The following is a 20,596-nucleotide window of genomic DNA, read 5'->3' on the forward strand; positions in this document are numbered from 1 at the left end:
CGGACGCGTTTCGGCAATCAGCCGTCCTCAGCGTTTTCTCAGCGTTTCTTGGTTTCCCTCATCAAACTCATCAAATCCACAATCCAACAACTCCATTTCCCTCTAAAACAACTCTGTGTGGTAACGTTGTGTTATTATCTCATAGCGTGGTGAATGTGCAGGTCACAACTTGTCCACCAGAGCGTTGTGGAGTTGTTGGATTGTGTATTTGATGAGTTTGATGGAGGGAAACCAAGAAATCCCATGCGATCATGAAGACACCGTCATCACGTGGTCGTCAGTGTTTCTATCTGAGGAGCTGGAGTTCCACCGGTGCAGCTCAAAACGAAGAAGAAAAAGAAAAAGCTAAAAGATCCCAGCCCACCCCTCCCCCAACACACACACACACACACACACACACTGACACACACACATTCCTAGTTCATTACCACATCATCTTCACCAGGACCTGGGAATCCATCCACACTAACCCGGTTTCAGCCAGAACCAGGATTCACTACCACTTTGTTTTTCCTTTTTTTTGTTTTGTTTTTTTTGTTCCAGTGCAATTCACGGGTCTCTGCTCCGTCTAGTCCGATCCGGTCCGGTCCGGTCCGGTTCAGTCCGGTCTAGTCCGGTCTAGTCCGGTCTAGTCCGGTTCGGTCCGGTCCACACCTCCACTGTGTCTCTGCTTCACATCCGCTGGTCCAGTTTCAATTCTAGTCTCATCATCATCATCATCATCATCATCATCAACGTTGGTCCGGTCCAGTTTTTTAACATAAACAGAGTCAGATCTAGTTCAATCCAGTCCGCTGTTTGGTCATCTGTGGTCCAGTATCTTCATCATCATCATCATCATCCTAATCATCATCATCATCATCATCATCGTCCTCGTCGTCCTCGTCGTCCAGTTCTGGTCTGGTCTGGTCTGGTCTGGTTCTCAGGCCTGCGGACTATAAAAACTCCACATAGTTTTCCGGTATGAGTCCGGTGCGGCCGTCCAGCGTTCCCTCCAGCCAGCCCGGCTCCCTGGAGGCGTGGACTGGAACGACACAACGAGGAAACGTTCAATTAGAAAAAAAGCTGGAGACACACAGACACAAACAGACACACACACAAATGGTTTTCACAAGGAAGAGAAGGAGAAAGAGAAAGAGAAAGAGAAGGAGAAGGAGGAGGAGGAGGAGGAGTGGGTGTTAAAACTGGACTCAGGTGAGTTTCCTGCTGCGTTTATCGGGTTTAGACGAAGGCGACAACGATCTGACGACTTCATTTTGTTAAAAGGAATAAAACACAAACAGCTCAATGTTTTAGATCCTTAAAGGGATAGTAGCATTTTTTTTATAGTGGGGTTGTATGATCTACAAATAGCCCCTAAGTACTTTAATTGCAGTAGAAGACTCTCTACACTCCTCCCGTTAGCAACGCCAGCCCATAATAGCCCTGCCCAGAGATTTACAACATACAGTGTTGTGAACAGACCCAAAGAAACGGCCTATTTTCACGGCCTAAAAGAGATTTTACCTGAAAAAAAATACACAGTTCCATTGTTCACTATAATATAATTTTTTCCAGCCCTTCAAAGTGCAGGAAAAACACAGTTTTTATTTGGACCTAACCAACTCACGTATCCCTCCGCCCAGGGTTAGCGCCCGCCGATCAGCAGTTGGTTAGGTCCAAATAAAAACTGTGTTTTTCCTGCACTTTGAAGGGCTGGAAAAAATTATATTATAGTGAACAATGGAACTGTGTATTTTTTTCAGGTAAAACCTCTTTTAGGCCGTGAAAATAGGCCATTTCTTTGGGTCTGTTCACAACACTGTATGTTGTAAATCTCTGGGCAGGGCTATTATGGGCTGGCGTTGCTAACGGGAGGAGTGCAGAGAGTCTTCTACTGCAATTAAAGTACTTAGGGGCTATTTGTAGATCATACAACCACACTTTAAAAAAAATGCTACTATCCCTTTAAAGTATGTTGTGGTGTTGTGGAGATCCACTAAAAAAAACAAACAAAAAGAAAACAGCAGGAAATGAAAAAGGAACATCTCAGCAGGAGTAAATAAAGAAACCACGGCTACCGCACATCAAAGAGACACACAAACACACAAACTACAGTCAACTGAGCTGAACTTCATTGATTACGGAAGCGTATTGCATTCACTGGAGTAATTTATTTTTTGGTTTTGATTTTTTGAATAATTTGTTCTGTTTTTCTGACTAATTATTTTCTCTTTTTCATCGTAATTTTTTTCCTCTTGTTTTTCGGGGTAATTTTTTTCTGACTTAGCTTCCCCATTTCAAAATCCCGTGAGAAGCTGAAGCTCCTCCACCTGCAAGTAACGTAAGGACTGATTTCAAAATAAAGGTGCTCCATCAGACTGTTCTGTAATAACAGGTCGTTTCCTTTCAATATAAATCTGAATTTACTGGGAACACAGTGAAAATGAGACTGTATATTTTGTGGAGCATCTCCATGGATGTGTATGTTAAACAATGTAAAAGAAAGCGCCTTTACTTTACGCCTCATTGTGTTATTATGAGTTGTACTTTTATTTTGAAGGATGTTTGTTATACGCTCCCTGATGTGACGTGTGAAGCTTGTCCCGGGAAAAGTTTGTTGATGCTTCTATGTGTTTGAGTCTGGAAAATAAAACAACGGTGGAACCTGAACCAAAGTGGAGTTTGAATAAAAATCTCATGGATCTAAGATGTAATAGATCCGTGATGAAGTGGAGGTTTGACTGCAGCAGTTAAACGTTACTTGCAGGTGGGAGGAACTTCTCGCGGGATTTTGAAATCTCGTTAAGTCAGAAAAATATTACCCTGTGGATGCAGATGAACTGACACACACAGAGACACACACACACACACAGACACACAAACATACAGGGGTGTGTGGAGAGAGATGCCTCTGTGGGGATTACATGTCCCCAAGGTCACACTGTGACCCGCCGGGCTCAGGTGACACCGCTCCACATGACACAACTCAGTCTTTAACCCTGAGATCTCTATTTAGGGTCTGAGAGTCGGCGCACCACCAATCCTGAGTCGTGCACTGCAAAAACTCAAAATCTTTCCAAGAATATTTGTCTTATTTCTTGTCAAAATGTCTCATTTCTAGTCAAAACTAATCTCTTTCCACTTAAAATAAGACTCGTCACCTAAAAATGAACTTGTTTTTAGATCATTTCAGTAGTTTCAAACAACTAATTTCGACTTGAAATAAGTAGAAACTTGCTCCACTATCAGATTTTTTCTACTCATTTCAAGTGAAAATCTGCTTGAAAGAAGTAAATAGTGTCTAAAAACAAGCTGCTTTTTAATGTGATGAGTCTTATTTTACGTATAATGAGATTTGTTTTGACTAGAAATAAGACAAATATTCTTGGTAAGATGTTTGAGTTTTTGCAGTGTGTGTGTGTGTGTGTGTGTGTGTGTGTGAGGGGAAACTACATTTTTCTGCAGGGATTTACAATGCACCACAACAGTTATTCATTTCAGCTGTTCAGCTGCCCTGGCATGATAACTCGGTGTTAGCTGCTTAAGAGTTTTACACCGGTTGCCAGTCGTCGGTTCCTCCGGTGGAAACATCAACATGATTCACAGTTTTAGGAGCTCACGAACGGAGAAAGTGAAATTAGGCAGGGAGAGGTGATGAGCTTCGTATATTATGGAAAGGAAAATCTTTTAAAAAAAAATCTAAAAGCGACTGAAAAATAGAAACAATATTTTCAACACTTTCCCTGAAACGAAGCAGCAAACGACTCCTCCATCTGAAAGATATTAAGTTCTTGCCTGCGTGCAAAAAAAGAAAAAAAAAAAAAAAAGCAGCTCGTTGCACTCGGCTGCATCTGTTACAGTGCAGGCATCTCGCCAAAGTCTAATGTGCAATAAAAGCAAGTGCATATCTGAGCTGGATAAAGCACACTTAGAAAACAAAACACACACACGATTCCTCCCTAGATATAAAAAAAGGAAAAGCTTCTGCAGCATCTAACTCCAGTCCACCTCCTCCTGTCTTGTTCCTCTGGAGGAGAAACTTTAAAAACTGGGGGAGAAATGATGGGGAACCATTACATTTAAAAGTGCAGAGGAGGTGGCCAAGGGAAAATGGTGTTAAAAGCCTTTTAGCAATAACTTTTAGAGCCAAACCCATTGACCGATTGGACAACTTTTAACATATTTTCAACCCTGGCGATGAAATCTGGCAGCGAGGGCGAAATAAATTAACTCCAGCAAATTCCCCCCGAGCAGGCTGACTTCTTCTTTCTTTTTTCTTTTTTTGGTTTCGACAGTTAATTGTTTGTTTTTACACAAACACACCGACCCACATTCTTTCCTCCTCCTCCTCCTCCTCCTTCCTCCTCCTCCTCCTCCTCCTCCTCCTCCTCCTCCTCCTCCTCCTCCTGACTGACTCACCGTTGTCGAAGACGGTCCCAGCGATGAAGGACAGCTCCGAGTCGTGCTCGGCCTTGCAGGCGTACAGCGCCCGAGCCTTCCTCCCCACCAGGCTGCACAACAGTCAAGACAAGACAAATGTTTTAGTTTTACAAGTTCCTCTTTTAGATTTCACCTTTAGAAATAAAATACAATAAAAAACTGCACTTGAAGTTACAGCAGCCTTTAACTTTAAATGTTTGATTAAATAGAAATAGAATTAAAGTTTAATTAAACAAAATCTCATTGTTTAGTTGTTTGTTTTTAATGTGTCTGATACATTGATCTGCTGTTCTAACTAATTCACCTTGTTAATGTGAGATTTCATTTATGAAACTGGCCTTATTATGTGTATTTTTGCTTATTGATTGATTAATCAATCATAATCAATATGTGTCTCTCTTTATTTGATTGTTTCATGAGCACATATTCTGAGTATTTGTGTATTTACTTATTATATATTATTATTTTTTCTGTCACAACTCTTTGGAGCTATTATTATTATAAATAAGAGTGGGAAGATTGAGGTTTAGGCACATTAAACTCAACGGCTGCAGCCTATATCCTTTCAAATCATTCAAAAAGCAAAAGCAAATGAATGTACATGTCTGCTTGTAATATATATGATCAAATAGATGTAATGAAAAACTACATAACCTACAGTCAATGCAGCAACGGTCTAAAAACAGGGAAAATGAACAAGAGTGATGTATTTATAGACAAAAAATGAAAGACAGATTAGACAGATTTCCTTGCAGCTCTGATAAAAGCGCCCGAGCCTTCCTCCCCACCAGGCTGCACAACAGTCACAAAGACAAATGTTTTAGTTTTTTACAAGTTCCTCTTTTAGATTTCACCTTTAGAAATAAAATAAAATACAATAAAATTTAAAAAAACTGCACTTGAAGTTATACAGCAGCCTTTAACTTTATATGTTGGATGTAAAAAGCTGTTTTATTTTATAGGAGCAGAGCCACGTGGCTTCACTTCATACATGATAATGGATGTTGTCAGTGAGTCTCCAGTGATGTGATCCTCTTGGACTGTTATAGATTTCATGTTCTTTTTAAAAAAAAAAAATTTATTGGACACACAGTGACCATGAAACTGACATTTAAAAGCACACGGTTCTTCTCCCGCATGTCTTTGTTTTGTATCCTAGGACTCTGAACCTCTAGGAGTCTCCAGCTGCATGAACAGCAGCATCATGCAACAGTTTGGCCTCAAAAGGTCTGATAATGTGAACAGAAATGATCTCCAAAAGACATAAAGTTAAACATGAAACACTCTTTTTCAATATTTTTAATCAATCTCAGTGTATTATTGTAGTTTTCTACAGTTTCAGAGTGAAAAAGGGAAACAAAGCAGCAGCAGCAAAAGAATGAGAAACTAAGGAGACTTGAGCTCTCAGAGAACTTTGACCAAGGAATCAGACAAGAGATTTACTATCTACACACTGGGATAGTTTACAAAAGAGGAAATGGAAATGTAAAAGATGAAAATGTAAACATATAGGCTATATGTTTAAAATGTAAAGGGAATGTGTCATCTGTAACTTTTGCAGATCATTTAATCTCCCACTTGATGAACTGTTTAACACATTAACAGACATTTGGACCAAACCTTTGCATCCTGTATGTGTTCACTGCAAAAACTCAAACATCTTACCAAGATTATCTGTCTTATTTCTAGTCAAAACAAATCTAATTCTACTTAAAATAAGACTCATCACATTAAAAAGCAGCTTGTTTTTAGACACTTTTTACTTCTTTAATGCAGATTTTCACGTGAAATAAGTAGAAAAATCTGACAGTGGAGCAAGTTTTTCTTTCTTATTACAAGCACAAAAAACTTCCTTTCACTGGCAGATTTTTCTACTTATTTCAAGTGAAAATTAGTTTGAAACAAGTGAAAATGATCTAAAAACAAGTTACATTTTTAAGGTAATGAGTCTTATTTTAAGTGGAAAGAGATTAGTTTTGACTAGAAATGAGACATTTTGACAAGAAATAAGACAAATATTCTTGGAAAGATGTTGAGTTTTTGCAGTGTTTGTGTTTGTGTTTGGGTATAGAAACGGTGTGAGGTTTTGCGGCTGCACAGTAGCGGCGGCGTTGGAGACGAACCAGCTGTTAACGGCTTCTGCTGCTGCAGCTCCACCAACACGACGACGACGACGACACTTGAAGCTTGAAACCTGAAGCACTGAAATGTCGTGACAGACACGGTTCGTCTGCCAAGGCCGCGTTAGATGACTGACTGCACCCGAATACGCTACATTTTTATACCAATTTAAATAGAGGAGCTTATATAAGAAGAAGCTGGGGCTGTATAAATAGGGTTAGGGGTATATCGATCCCCCACGAGGAGCGGTTCGGCTTTTACACTCTCTCCTTTCACGGGGGAAGGTCAGAGGTCACGCTGCTCTACATGATCTACATGCTGCCTGCTGAGCCGCTGAAGGACTCTGCAGCTTCTAGGTTAAAGAGCTTTTTCTTGAATTACCTTGCTATTTCTAATGAGGGCTACTTGACTGAATAACAGTGTATTAACATATTGCTACCAGCGTTCAGTAAATGACTAAACGGCACTTGACGAAGGCTTGATTTTAAATTCCCTGGCGCTGCAGCCGCTCTGCAGAGGAGAGAGAAAGAGAGAGAAAACAAATACGTCGACTCTGCTTCTTTTTCTTTCTTTCTTTCTTTCTTTCTTTCTTTCTTTCTTCTCTCACATCAGCACCGTGTCGTCTGAGCAGAGTCACGCTGCACGCACACCAGGCTCTGCTCTTCATTTACAAAGCCTCCGTCTGTCTCATACAATCTCCTCTGTGGTTGTTGGAAACTCACATTCCTCACTTTCCTGTTTCGGCCGTGGAGCTCCTCAGGGTTCAGTCTGAGGATCCGTTACTAAGCCTCGTTTAGAAACTAGAACTAAAGGGTCTCCTCGTTTCGCTGACGACACCTTATATATTTCTACACAGCGTTACAGGACGTTAAAGGGATAGTAGCATTTTTTTTTAAAGTGGGGTTGTATGATCTACAAATAGCCCCTAAGTACTTTAAAGTAGAAGTAAGCGATATTTTTGTGTTAATCTAAGTCTTAAATAGTTGTATCTTCCGACAGCAATCACTTCAGTCACTCTGCTCTGCTCTGAGCTGAGGAGAAAACTTTTCTCGTATCCTACAAGTTTTATCCAATGAGGAGAGAGAACGGCATAAAGGGGCAGTCCTCTCTGTGTGTGCAGCCAAGGGATGCGCCTGAATGTGGTGACGTAGGGACGAGGACCAATAGATCCATGACGAGGGCGGGGGCTGCTAACTCCATCGGCTGACAAGACGTTATGGTGCGTTCAAGGCAACCCCGTAACTCGTGTTTTTCCGACCTGTGAAGTGGTACCAGTTCGATCTGGTACGTCTTCACGGGTCTGAAGTTACGAGTGGCCGTTATAGTGACTTTCACAGGTAAAACAGGTCGGAGAAACACGAGTGGGTTGCCTGGAACGCTACAAAGTCGTAAGTTGTGACTTGAAGCTGTAATTTACGGTTTCAAAAGCCTGCCTGGAACGCAGCATTAGCCAAAACCACCGGATCGCTTACTTCTGCTTTAATTGCAGTAGAACAGTGGTTCTCAAGCTTTTTTACATCAAGGACCCCTAAATTGACACAAATTAGACCATTGACCCCCTTTGGACAAAATTTTGAAGCAAACACCAGAAATACACAAATATTTGTTCCGAGACTGAATAAAGTTTTGTAAATTCAAATTAGGGCCAATGGTGTGAATTTTTGGAAATATTATACATTTCTGGGAAAAAAAAGTGGTACAATTTCTCCAAAAACATTTCTAGAAAGAAGTGGTAAAATTCTCAAAAAAAAGTAAAACATTTTCTAGAAAAAAAAGTGATAAAATCTTGTTGTGTTGTGAATGGACCCAAAGAAACGGCCTATTTTCGCGGCCTAAAAGAGGTTTTACCTGAAAAAAAAATACACAGTTCCATTGTCCATCCATCCATCCATTGTCCGCCGCTTATCCGAGTCCGGGTCGCGGGGGCAGCAGTCGGAGCAGGGATCCCCAGACTTCCCTCTCCCCGGACACTTCCTCCAGCTCTTCCGGGGGGACCCCAAGGCGTTCCCAGGCCAGCCGAGTGACGTAGTCACTCCAGCGTGTCCTGGGTCTTCCTCGGGGCCTCCTCCCGGTGGGACATGCCCGGAACACCTCACGAGGGAGGCGTCCAGGGGGCATCCTATACAGGTGCCCGAGCCACCTCAGCTGGCTCCTCTCGATGTGGAGGAGCAGCGGCTCTACTCCGAGCTCCTCCCGGGTGACAGAGCTCCTCACCCTATCTCTAAGGGAGCGCCCCGCCACCCTGCGGAGGAAACTCATTTCGGCCGCTTGTATCCGGGATCCCGTTCTTTCGGTCATGACCCAGAGTTCATGACCACAGGTGAGGGTGGGAACGTAGATCGACCGGTAAATCGAGAGCTTTGCCTTTCGGCTCAGCTCCTTCTTCACCACGACGGACCGATACAATGACCGCATTACTGCGGCCGCCGCACCGATCCGCCTGTCGATCTCGCGCTCCGTTCTCCCCTCACACGTGAACAAGACCCCAAGATACTTAAACTCCTCCACCTGAGGCAGGAACTCTCCCCCGAGAGCCACCTTTTTCCGGTCGAGAACCATGGCCTCGGACTTAGAGGTGCTGATTCTCATCCCAGCTGCTTCACACTCGGCTGCAAACCGCCCCAGTGCATGCTGAAGGTCCTGGCTCGAGGGAGCCAACAAGACCACATCATCTGCAAAAAGCAGAGATGAAATCAAGTGGCTCCCGAACCGCACCCCCTCCGGCACTTGGCTGCGCCTAGAAATTCTGTCCATAAAAATAATGAACAGAACCGGTGACAAAGGGCAGCCCTGCCGGAGTCCAACACGCACCGGGAACAGGTCTGACTTACTGCCGGCCATGCGAACCAAGCTCCTGCTCCGGTCATACAGGGACCGTACAGCCCTCAGCAGAGGGCCACCGACCCCATACTCTCGGAGCACTTCCCACAGGATGCCACGTGGGACACGGTCGAAAGCCTTCTCCAAGTCCACAAAACACATGTGGACTGGTTGGGCAAACTCCCATGCGCCCTCAAGCACCCTGCGGAGGGTGTAGAGCTGGTCCAGCGTTCCACGGCCAGGGCAAAAACCGCATTGTTCCTCCTGAATCCGAGGTTCGACTATCGGCCGAATTCTCCTCTCCAGCACCCTGGAATAGACTTTCCCCGGGAGGCTGAGGAGTGTGATCCCCCAGTAGTTGGAACACACCCTCCGGTCCCCCTTTTTGAAGAGAGGGACCACCACCCCGGTCTGCCAGTCCAGAGGCACTGTTCCCGACTGCCACGCGATGCTGCATAGGCGTGTCAGCCACGACAGCCCCGCAACATCCAGAGACTTGAGGTACTCAGGGCGGATTTCATCCACCCCCGGTGCCTTGCCACTGAGGAGTTTCCGGACTACCTCAGTGACTTCAGCTTGGGTGATGAATGAATCAACCTCTGAGTCCTCAGCCTCTGCTTCCTCGACGGAAGGCGTGTCAGTGGGATTGAGGAGATCCTCGAAGTATTCCTTCCACCGCCCGACGATGTCCCCAGTCGAGGTCAACAGCTCCCCTCCTCCACTGTAAACAGTGTTGGCGGAGCACTGCTTCCCCCTCCTGAGGCGCCGGATGGTTTGCCAGAATTTCCTCGAGGCCGACCGGTAGTCCTCCTCCATGGCCTCCCCGAACTTTTCCCAGACCCGAGTTTTTGCTTCCGTGACCGCCCGGGCTGCCGTCCACTTGGCCTGCCGGTACCCGTCAGCTGCCTCGGGGGTCCCCCGAGCTAGCCAGGCTCGGTAGGACTCCTTCTTCAGCTTGACGGCATCCCTTACTTCTGGTGTCCACCACCGGGTTCGGGGATTGCCGCCACGACAGGCGCCGGAGACCTTACGACCACAGCTCCGGACGGCCGCGTCAACAATGGAAGTGGAGAACATGGTCCATTCAGACTCAATGTCTCCGGCCTCCCTCGGAATCCGGTCAAAGCTCTCCCGGAGGTGGGAGTTGAAGACCTCCCTGACAGGGGATTCTGCCAGACGTTCCCAGCAGACCCTCACGATACGCTTGGGTCTTCCAGGTCTGACCAGCTTCCTCCCCTGCCAGCGGATCCAACTCACCACCAGGTGGTGATCAGTTGACAGCTCAGCCCCTCTCTTCACCCGAGTGTCCAAGACATACGGCCGGAGGTCAGATGACACGACTACAAAGTCGATCATTGACCTCCGGCCTAGGGAGTCCTGGTGCCACGTGCACTGATGGACACCCTTATGCTCGAACATGGTGTTTGTTATGGACAGACTGTGGCTAGCACCAAGGGAAGCGACCCTCTCGTTAAGTGGGGAGAACTCCAACACATGGCGGCTGAGCTGGGGAGCTATGAGCAAGCCCACACCAGCTCGCCGCCTCTCACCATGGGCAACTCCAGAGTGGAAGAGAGTCCAACCTCTCTCAAGGAGTTGGGTTCCAGAGCCCAGGCTGTGCGTGGAGGTGAGCCCGACTATCTCTAGTTGATACCTCTCAGCCTCCCGCACGAGCTCAGGCTCTTTCCCCCCCAGCGAGGTGACATTCCATGTCCCTAAAGCCAGAGTCGTCGTCCAGGGATTGGGTCGCCGGGGCCCCCGCCCACGGCTGCCACCCAGATCGCATGGCACCTGCCCCTTATGAACCCTCCCGCGGGTGGTGGGCCTACGGGAGGGCGGGCCCACGTCGCTCGTTCGGGCTGCGCCCGGCCGGGTCCCGTGGGCCAAGACCCGGCCACCAGACGCTCGCCTGCGAGCCCCGACCCCAGGCCTGGCTCCAGGGTGGGGCCCCGGTAACGCCAGTCCGGGCGACGTACACTTCCTTGATGTTTTTGTTTTCATAGGGGCTTGGAACCGCTCTTAGTCTGACCCGTCACCTAGGACCTGTTTGCCTTGGGAGACCCTACCAGGGGCATTAAGCCCCGGACAACATAGCTCCGAACCAACTCACGTATCCCTCCGCCCAGGGTTACCGCCCGCCGATCAGCAGTTGGTTAGGTCCAAATAAAAACTGTGTTTTTCCTGCACTTTGAAGGGCTGGAAAAAATTATATTATAGCGAACAATGGGCAGGGCTATTATGGACTGGCGTTGCTAACGGGAGGAGTGCAGACAGTCTTCTACTGCAATTAAAGTACTTAGGGGCTATTTGGAGATCATACAACCCCACTTTAAAAAAAATGCTACTATCCCTTTAAGTCCAGGTAGGTCGGTATCTGGTGTACTGACGGACTTCAGTCCATTTAAAATAAATGAAATCTTTCTCGTCATTTGAAGATTTACTCTGAGGTTTCCAAACCTTTTTTTGATTTCACAGCTCCAGTAGATCTCAGTAGCTGCTGCCTCTCTCTCTCTGCGCTGGCTTTGTTTTCATCTTTGTGTAAATTTAAACACAACCAAGCCGTAGCTCTGTAGAACTGTTGTGTGTATATCAAAGATAAACTAACTCCCTCTGAACCTCCGCGGCGTCTTAAGAGGAGCTGATAAAAGTCTTTGTGTTGTTGTCAAAGCCGGATGAGGAGCTTGTCAACTGCTGCTGCTTCTTCATCAATGTGAAGAACTGATCAAATACAGAGAAGCTGAACACACAAAGCTTCTTCTCATCATTATGAATCATCACACATGTATGTGCATGTACATGTGTGTATGTTCAGAGGACCAAATGACTGGAATCACCTCCCCATGTGTATCAGATCTTCTCCATCTCTTAATTGCTTTAATCTTGCCCTGTCTTCACATCTTGGAATAACTTGCACTGCAAAAACTCAAAATCTTTCCAAGAATATTTGTCTTATTTCTAGTCAAAACAATCTCATTCTACTTAAAATAAAATTAAGACTCATCACATTAAAAGCAGCTTGTTTTTAGACACTTTTTACTTCTTTCAAGCAGATTTTCACTTGAAATAAGTAGAAAAATCTGATAGTGGAGCAAGTTTTTCTTTCTTATTACAAGCACAAAAAACTTGCTTTCACTGGCAGATTTTTCTACTTATTTCAAGTGAAAATTATTTTGAAACAAATGAAAATTATCTGAAAACAAGTTCATTTTTAGGCGATGAGTCTTATAGAGATTAGTTTTGACTAGAAATTAGACATTTTTACAAGAAATAAGACAAATATTCTTGGAAAGATTTTGAGTTTTTGCAGTGTGTTTATGTTTTCATTGAATCTGTCACCACATCTGACTGAATACCTGTCGTCCAAACCCGGTTGCAACTTGTCTGATTGATTTCTGTCTGTCTGTCCTGTTTCCTTTTTTGTATGTGTAGCCTACTTTATTTTATTTTTTATTTTTTTATTGTATTGTTCTGTTTCCTTTTATTGTACTGTGATGAGTTGTGTTTTATGTTGATGTGAGGTGCGTACTGTAGGACCCCCTCCAAAACCAGTTGCGACAACTGAAGGGGTTTATCCTGCTGATAATAAACAACTTAGACAACAACACGTAGAAACTGTGACCGACCTGATGGGAGACGAGTCGCTGGAGGCCGAGGACGCCGGCTGAGGACTCGACGGAGCCGAGAACATCGGCCAGGAGGGGGAGCGAGGAGACGTGGGGCTGGGGGACGTCGCACTGACACACACAAACACACAGAGTCACACATGTGGTTTTATTATTATATGGTTAAAAAAGAAAAAAATACACGTGCATACTACATTATAAAAGGGAAAAAGGTGAAATCCGGCGATCTGATTGGTTGTTAACCGTGGTATAATGAGCATATACCACGGCTACTATTCTAAAGCCTTATCACAGCGTAGGCTATCACTCCGCCTCAGGCACGTATGACTGGTATGAATGGAAGTTGCAGTCCGTAGCCAAAGACAGTCGATGTTTTTACGATGTTAAAAAATGGACTAAAGTAGTGTAATTGACATGTTTAAGGTGAACTTTGACCTCCAGAGGGTTAACAATGGTAGAGGGGACTGAGCAGTGACAGAGGAAAAGACCAGATGCAGAGCTACTTGGAGCTAACATCTGGAGACAAGGGACTAGTTTTTTATTGGATAATATGTATTTCTGGTTGAATAAAACTACATGAAATTGATTGCGTATCCTTCTTTCATATTGTCATTATTGTTAACCGTTTTATAAAAGCAATATATCACTCCAGTCCGTGGTATATTGCTTAATTATAGACATCTGGACAGACTGTAAGCAGCTGTGAAAAGTGAGACCTTGTTTTCTCACCTGGCCGGGATGCTGCCGCGACTCTTTGGGTTGAGCCTGCAAACGGAAAATTCAGACATTACAACATCTACAGTGAGAATAAACCAGCAAACTGCTTTACAATAGAATTAAAGTTGAATTAAACAAAACCCAGAGCGTTTACATATAAGTGGAAGGAGAAACTGAGCCGTGACACTCTGTTCTAACTCATTCACCTTGTTATTGTGAGATAAATGATTACATTGACCTCATTATGTATATTTTTGATTATTCTGTCTCTGTTCTATTTATGATGATGTGTCTCTCTTTATTTGATTGGTTTTATGAGCACATATTCTGAGTATTTGTGTATTTACTTATATATATTATTATTATTTTTCTGTCACAACTCTTTGGAGCTATTATTATTATTATTATAAATAAGAGTGGGAAGATTGAGGTTTAGGCACATTAAGCTCAACAGCTTCAGCCTACACTGCAATAACTCAAATATCTTACCAAGAATATTTGTCTTATTTCTAGTCAAAATGTCGTTTCTAGTCAAAACTAATCTCATTCTACTTAAAATAAGAAACATCACATTAAAAAGCAGCTTGTTTTTAGACACTTTTTACTTCTTTCAAGCAGATTTTCACTTGAAACATGTAGAAAAATCTGACAGTGGATCAAGTTTTTCTTTCTTATTACAAGCACAAAAATCTTGCTTTCACTGGCAGATTTTTCTACTTATTTCAAGTGAAAATGTGTTTGAAACCAATGAAAATGATCTAAAAACAAGTTAATTTATAGGTGATGAATCTTATTTTAAGTGAAAAGAGATTAGTTTTGACTAGAAATGAGACATTTTGACAAGAAATAAGACAAATATTCTTGGAAAGATTTTGAGTTTTTGCAGTGTATATCCTTTCAAATCATTCAAAAAGCAAAAGCAAATGAGTTTACATGTCTGCTAGTAATATTTTGCACATATGATCAAATAGATGTAATGAAAAACTACATAAGCTACAGTCAATGCAGCATTTAACAGTCTAAAAACAGGGAAAATGAACAAGAGTGATGTATTTATAGACAAAAATAAAAAAACTGACAGATTAGACAGATTTCCTTGCAGCTCTGATAAAACTCTTGTGCGTCGTGTTTCAGGCTCTGAGATATTTTCTTTCTTCTTTTTCTTCTGCTTCTCTGTTAAATCTCCGTTCTGCACGACGTGAAGCAGAATTCTGAGAAAAACTTAAAAGCCGAGAGCTCAGTGTTCGACACTCAGCGCATCTATTCATGCAGCCACTTGCCTCATTATAAAAACCTCCTAATTGAAGACAATTACATCTGTAATTCTCCAAATGAAATGAACAGAACAGAACAGATAATTTTTTTCTCTTCATTGTCCAAATGCTTCAAAAACGACTTTTTCTCCCGACCATCAGGGTTTAATTTAAGACATAAAACCAACATAGCTCTGACCTGTGGATGTAATTAACTCATCAGTCTGTCCAGTTCAAAACGCACTCACACTTTCTCCCCTAATCTCTGACATTTGGTTACAAGACGTGAACTAAACGGTGCCGTTTGTTTGAGCTAAAGCTGCTAACGGAGGGGATTTTTTTTTGCACCAACTCAAGTCTTTCAACCAGATGCACAAATGAAAAGTTTGATCGAAGAATCCAAGAAATCAAGCTGTGAAAACACACCGACGTGTTTCCATCCAGTTGCAACTGCTTATTCAGCAACATCAGCATCCAGGCTAATGGCTGCAACTTCAACTCATACTGTATTCAGCTTTTTTCTTTTCTTTTTTTTGTTTAATCTGTTTTATTCTGCACCAACTGAGCGATGTACACTGCAAAAACTCAAAATCTTACCAGGAATATTTGTCTCATTTCCAGTCAAAATGTCTCATTTCTAGTCAAAACAAATCTCATTCTACTTACAATAAGACTCGTCACATAAAAAGCAGCTTGTTTTTAGACACTTTTTACTTCTTTCAAGCAGATTTTCACTTGAAATAAGTAGAAAAATCTGACAGTGGAGCAAGTTTTTCTTTCTTATTACAAGCACAAAAAACTTGCTTTCACTGGCAGATTTTTCTACTTATTTCAAATGAAAATGTGTTTGAAACAAGTGAAAATGATCTAAAAACAAGTTCATTTTTAGTTCATGAGTCTTATTTTAAGTGGAAAGAGATTAGTTTTGACTAGAAATGAGACATTTTGACAAGAAATATGACAAATATTCTTGGAAAGATTTTAAGTTTTTGCAGTGTATATGAAGCTGAAGGCTCCACCGTGTTCAGATCTGGCTGTAAATGCATCACTGAGTGAGTTTAGTGGAGCTGTTGTGTGAATAACTGGGTTACCGAAGCAAACGAGTGAAGCTTTGAGCCGTAAAAACTAAAATAATCATGAGCTGAAGGAGCTGCGGTGAGAAAACCACTCTGGAGATAAATACAGTTAAACAACCACGTGATAAAGAACGGAGGGAGAAAATATAATAGATATTTCTCAGCCAGTGTCACAGGCAAGATGATGCTGCTGATGTGGAATATGGTTGCCGTAGTGACAGCGTTACAGTATATACCTAGTGTGTTGTATATCCTCAGATGGGATTTGTCAGAACGGTCACTTTACTTAAATAACCAGAGTTTATATTCAGTCACGAAGACGATGAAACGTTTCCGTCAGTCGACAGCACAATGACTTTAACTTCACACGTTGCCGTGGCGACAAGCATAAACAGAGGAGGAGGATGAGGAGGAGGATGAGGATGAAGTGTGTGTCTGAAGCCTTGAAGACCTTGGAGTTTCTCTACCAGCTCCATTCAGACGCCGTTTCCTCACACGAAGGACGAATTAAACCACGATGGAGTTCAGATTCTCAACGATTCAACAAATATATGAAGAGTTCATTTGCAAAAAGCAGATAATAAGTGCCATTTTGAAAAAGATGAGCTATGATGCTTTTGAATTATTCTTTGCATAGTGTTGTTTTCAATAAAGCTTTATTTTTTTGAGCTACGTATGTTTTGTTATGTCTCATCTCCTTGGTCAAAGCCAGTCAACTTTGGTTTGACTGATATCACCTGGTGTAAAAAATAATTAAAAATTGTTTAGAAAATCTTTTAAAAATGGAGTTTTTCTGCTTTTGCAAATGAAATTCTCATATTTAACTGATAAATACAAAAAATAAAGACTGTAAATTGTTATATAATATTGTTAGCTGCTTTCAAATGACCAACAGGATCCATGAATAAGACCTTTTCTCATCACTGTCTGACTCGTCGTTCACATTAACAGATTAAATCTCTTTGATTAGTGGGATTCTGTTTCCTTTCTTAAACTCAGCTTCAAGAAAACATTTTTATTATTATTATATTAAACTGTCATCTTGAATGATCCATCATCATCATCGCTCGCTGCTTCCTGTTTCTCCTCCTCCTCCTCTGATCCATTCATCCTCTCTCCCTCCGTCCAGAGAGATCCAGCTGATAATAATCAATACCTGTTAACTACTCTGGCTCTTATGGTGTGAATCAAACACACTCACACACACACAAGCATGCACGCACACATACATGCACACACACACTTCCTGTTTGTCTCTTTATTCTCATGTGTTGGCAGTGGATCAGCTGTTTTTTCTCCTCCTGACAGGACATTCATTCACTTTGTCATAATACACCTACACTGCAAAAACTCAAGATCTTTCCAAGAATATTTGTCTTATTTCTTGTTAAAATGTCTAATTTCTAGTCCAAACTAATCTCTTTCCATTTAAAATGAGACTTGTCACCTAAAAATGAACTTGTTTTTAGATCATTTTCACTTGTTTCAAACTAATTTTTACTTGAAATAAGTAGAAAAATCTGCCAGTGAAAGGAAGTTTTTTTGTGCTTGTAATAAGAAAGAAAAACTTGCTCCACTGTCAGATTTTTCTACTTATTTCAAGTGAAAATCTGCTTGAAAGAAGTAAAAAGTGTCTAAAAACAAGCTGCTTTTTAATGTGATGAGTCTTATTTTAAGTAGAATGAGATTTGTTTTGACTAGAAATAAGACAAATATTCTTGGTAAGATTTTGAGTTTTTGCAGTGTACAGTACCTAGTGTGTCTGTATTTACAGTATCTGACACACACACACACAGACACACAACAATGGGAAGAGGCAGGTGTTGTCTGGGTGTTTTTGCTTCTGTTGTTAATCACATCTGTTTCTACAGTTTCTCACTGTGCAGACACTAAAAGCAGGAATGCATCGCCGGCTGTTGGTTCACTCAACCTGCAGCGAAAAAATAAAAAGTTGAGTAATGATGAGCAGCTACTAACGTCTCCAACCCGTCATTATCTTAAACTCCACTGACGAGTCGGGCTGGTTAATAAACTCAGCTGCTTCTCTACACAAACGAACACGTAACTGTTCACTGCAAAAACTCAAAATCTTTCCAAGAATATTTGTCTTATTTCTTGTCAAAATGTCTCATTTCTAGTCAAAACTAATCTCTTTCCACTTAAAATAAGACTCATCACCTAAAAATAAACTTGTTTTTAGATAATTTTCACTTGTTTCAAACTAATTTTCACTTGAAATAAGTAGAAAAATCTGCCAGTGAAAGCAAGTTTTTTGTGCTTGTTGTAATAAGAAAGAAAAACTTGCTCCACTGTCAGATTTTTCTACTTATTTCAAGTGTAAATCTGCTTGAAAGAAGTAAAAAGTGTCTAAAAACAAGCTACTTTTTATGTGATGAGTCTTATTTTAAGTAGAATGAGATTTGTTTTGACTAGAAATAAGACACATATCTTGGTAAGATTTTGAGTTTTGCAGTGTTTAAAGCCAACGGAGCGAGCAGCGCTGACATTTCCCGTTCTGTTACTTTACACCTGAACGCTACAGTACTACAGCCTCTTTTTTATTTTATTTTATTTTATTCCCACTGATGCAAACACAGCATCTTTTGCAGCGGTGCAACAACAGTTCAACACCGAGCTGCTGCTGCTGCTGCTGCTGCTGCAACAACACAAACCTCGTTTTCATTCACAAATTAACTCCAGTCTTTTCTTCTCCTCCTGATCGATGTTGACCTGCTGCGAACGCTGCTGCAGCTTTTTCAAATTAAAAGCCTCTCTCTCTGTCTTTCCTTTTGTTATTGTAAAGTGATGCGGATAAAACTGGTATTTCTTCTTATTGAAGAGAAGAGAAGAAAGCGAGAGTGGAAAAACAGTGAGTGTGGCCCCGCGTAGGAGTTTCAGTGTATTGTTGGTTTTTGTATTAGTGACTGGTTTTTATTTATTCCAGCTCTAATTCATCTGAAAACTGAGACTTTACTGAACCATCAGCTGTTTTAGATGAAGATTAACAACTCATTTATCAGCTCGTTATGATCAGACTTGACTGTTTATGTGGCGTTTATCCGTCTTCATGCAGACAAGTTGTATCGTGCAGCTGCACACGGTGATGCAGCAGAATAATTGAAATGATATTTACAGGAGAAGGTTGAAGACGGCGGGGAGCAGAAAAACTTTCTCAGAATTTAATGTCACCAAAACAAACCAATCAGAGAAGACGTAGAGCGTTGCCATGGCTGCAGCTTTAAGCGTTTTCCTACTCACCAAAACAACAAAAAGCAAAAAATAAACTAAAATGTGATTGAGAAACCCATTTGCAGAGGTCGTACACGTGAAACCTGGTGACTGGCACCGCATGTGTGTGTGTCTGTGTGTGTGTTATGTAAGTGTGTGAGTGTGTAAAGCCTTAAAGGGATAGTTCACCCAAAATTCTAATTTCACTCATTATCTCCTCCCCCTCATGTGGACTAAGGGCTGGGAGAAGTTTCAGAGTCCTCCGTGGCTTCTCTGAGTTACAGGGGGTCTCGGCGTAGCAGTGCATGTCCATATAACGGTTGCAAATGGATACCAACTGTCTTCGTGACAAAAAGACACACCAAAAAACATCCAGATACCTCCATGCTGCTTGTATGTAATGTCCGTCTACAAAACAAGCTTGAAATATAGACTTATTTAATTTTTTTCGGGACAATTTCGCATTTCTGGGCTTCAATACAAGACGGACATTACATACGAGCAGCATGGAGGTATTTGGATGTTTTTTGTGTGTGATTCTTTTTGTTACGAAGACAGTTGGTTAGCCATTTGCAACCGTCATATGGACATGCACCTGCATACGCCTGAGACCCCCTGTAACTCAGAGAAGCCACGGAGGACTCTGAAACTTCTCCCAGCCCTTAGTCCACATGAGGGGGAGGAGATAATGAGTGAAATTTCAATTTTGGGTGAACTATCCCTTTAAGTGTTACGCCGACGGGAGGAAATATTTCTGTGACAGGTTTCCTACAAAACATTCTCATCACTGGAGGTTTTTTTTTAATATCTTTTCTTCCGTGCAGCCGTTTATCTTTACAGATGTTTCTATCTCTTTATCTCTGCTTCATTCATCACTCGACTCGCTCTTCTTTTTTTTTTCTCTTCTCTCTTTTCAGTCGAATGCCAAACAGACAGGAGGAGTAAATTAAAGATCGTTCACTAACGAACACAGTGCAATAGATTGGACTACTTCTTCATGTTTAACAAGGATGTATCAACTGTTAAAAAATGCATTATAGGAACAACAATATTATCAGATCATGCTATGGTTGTTTTAACAGTAAAATTAAACCTAGCAAAGGGGAAAACATTGTGGAGGATGAATAACTCACTCCTACAAGATGCAGAGTTTAAAGATATAGTTAAAAAAAACATTAAATGAACACTTGGAACTAAATGATACTGGAAGATAATTAATAGTATAATTGTGTGGGAAGGGGCAAAAAGCTGTATTAAGGGGAGAAAATAATTAGATACTCTTCAATAAGGAAAAAACAGGCAGGAGAAAGTTAACGACGGAAACTTCAATTACAAA

The 20,596-nt window shown here is 42.0% G+C and overlaps 1 protein-coding gene across 2 annotated transcripts in view; it reads right to left on the reverse strand.

The window, feature by feature from the left end:
* Positions 1 to 364: 364 nt before the first annotated feature.
* Positions 365 to 20,596, reverse strand: part of LOC146973992 (rho GTPase-activating protein 26-like) — a 161,377-nt gene continuing 141,145 nt past the window's right edge. Inside the window, exons 21-24 of one of the 2 annotated variants that reach the window (XM_085796984.1) lie at positions 13,716 to 13,751; positions 12,987 to 13,097; positions 4,402 to 4,493; positions 365 to 1,024 (exon numbers count right to left, since the gene is read on the reverse strand). In XM_085796984.1, coding sequence (XP_085653110.1) covers positions 936 to 1,024; positions 4,402 to 4,493; positions 12,987 to 13,097; positions 13,716 to 13,751 — 328 coding nt within the window. In that variant the 3' untranslated portion in view covers positions 365 to 935. The remainder of the gene's footprint in view (positions 1,025 to 4,401; positions 4,494 to 12,986; positions 13,098 to 13,715; positions 13,752 to 20,596) is intronic. The other variant, XM_085796985.1, reaches the window with a different exon arrangement.

This window comes from Trachurus japonicus, chromosome 14, assembly GCF_045865225.1.
Source record: "Trachurus japonicus isolate A0001 chromosome 14, Traja_1.0".
In the NCBI taxonomy this organism is placed as follows: domain Eukaryota; kingdom Metazoa; phylum Chordata; class Actinopteri; order Carangiformes; family Carangidae; genus Trachurus; species Trachurus japonicus.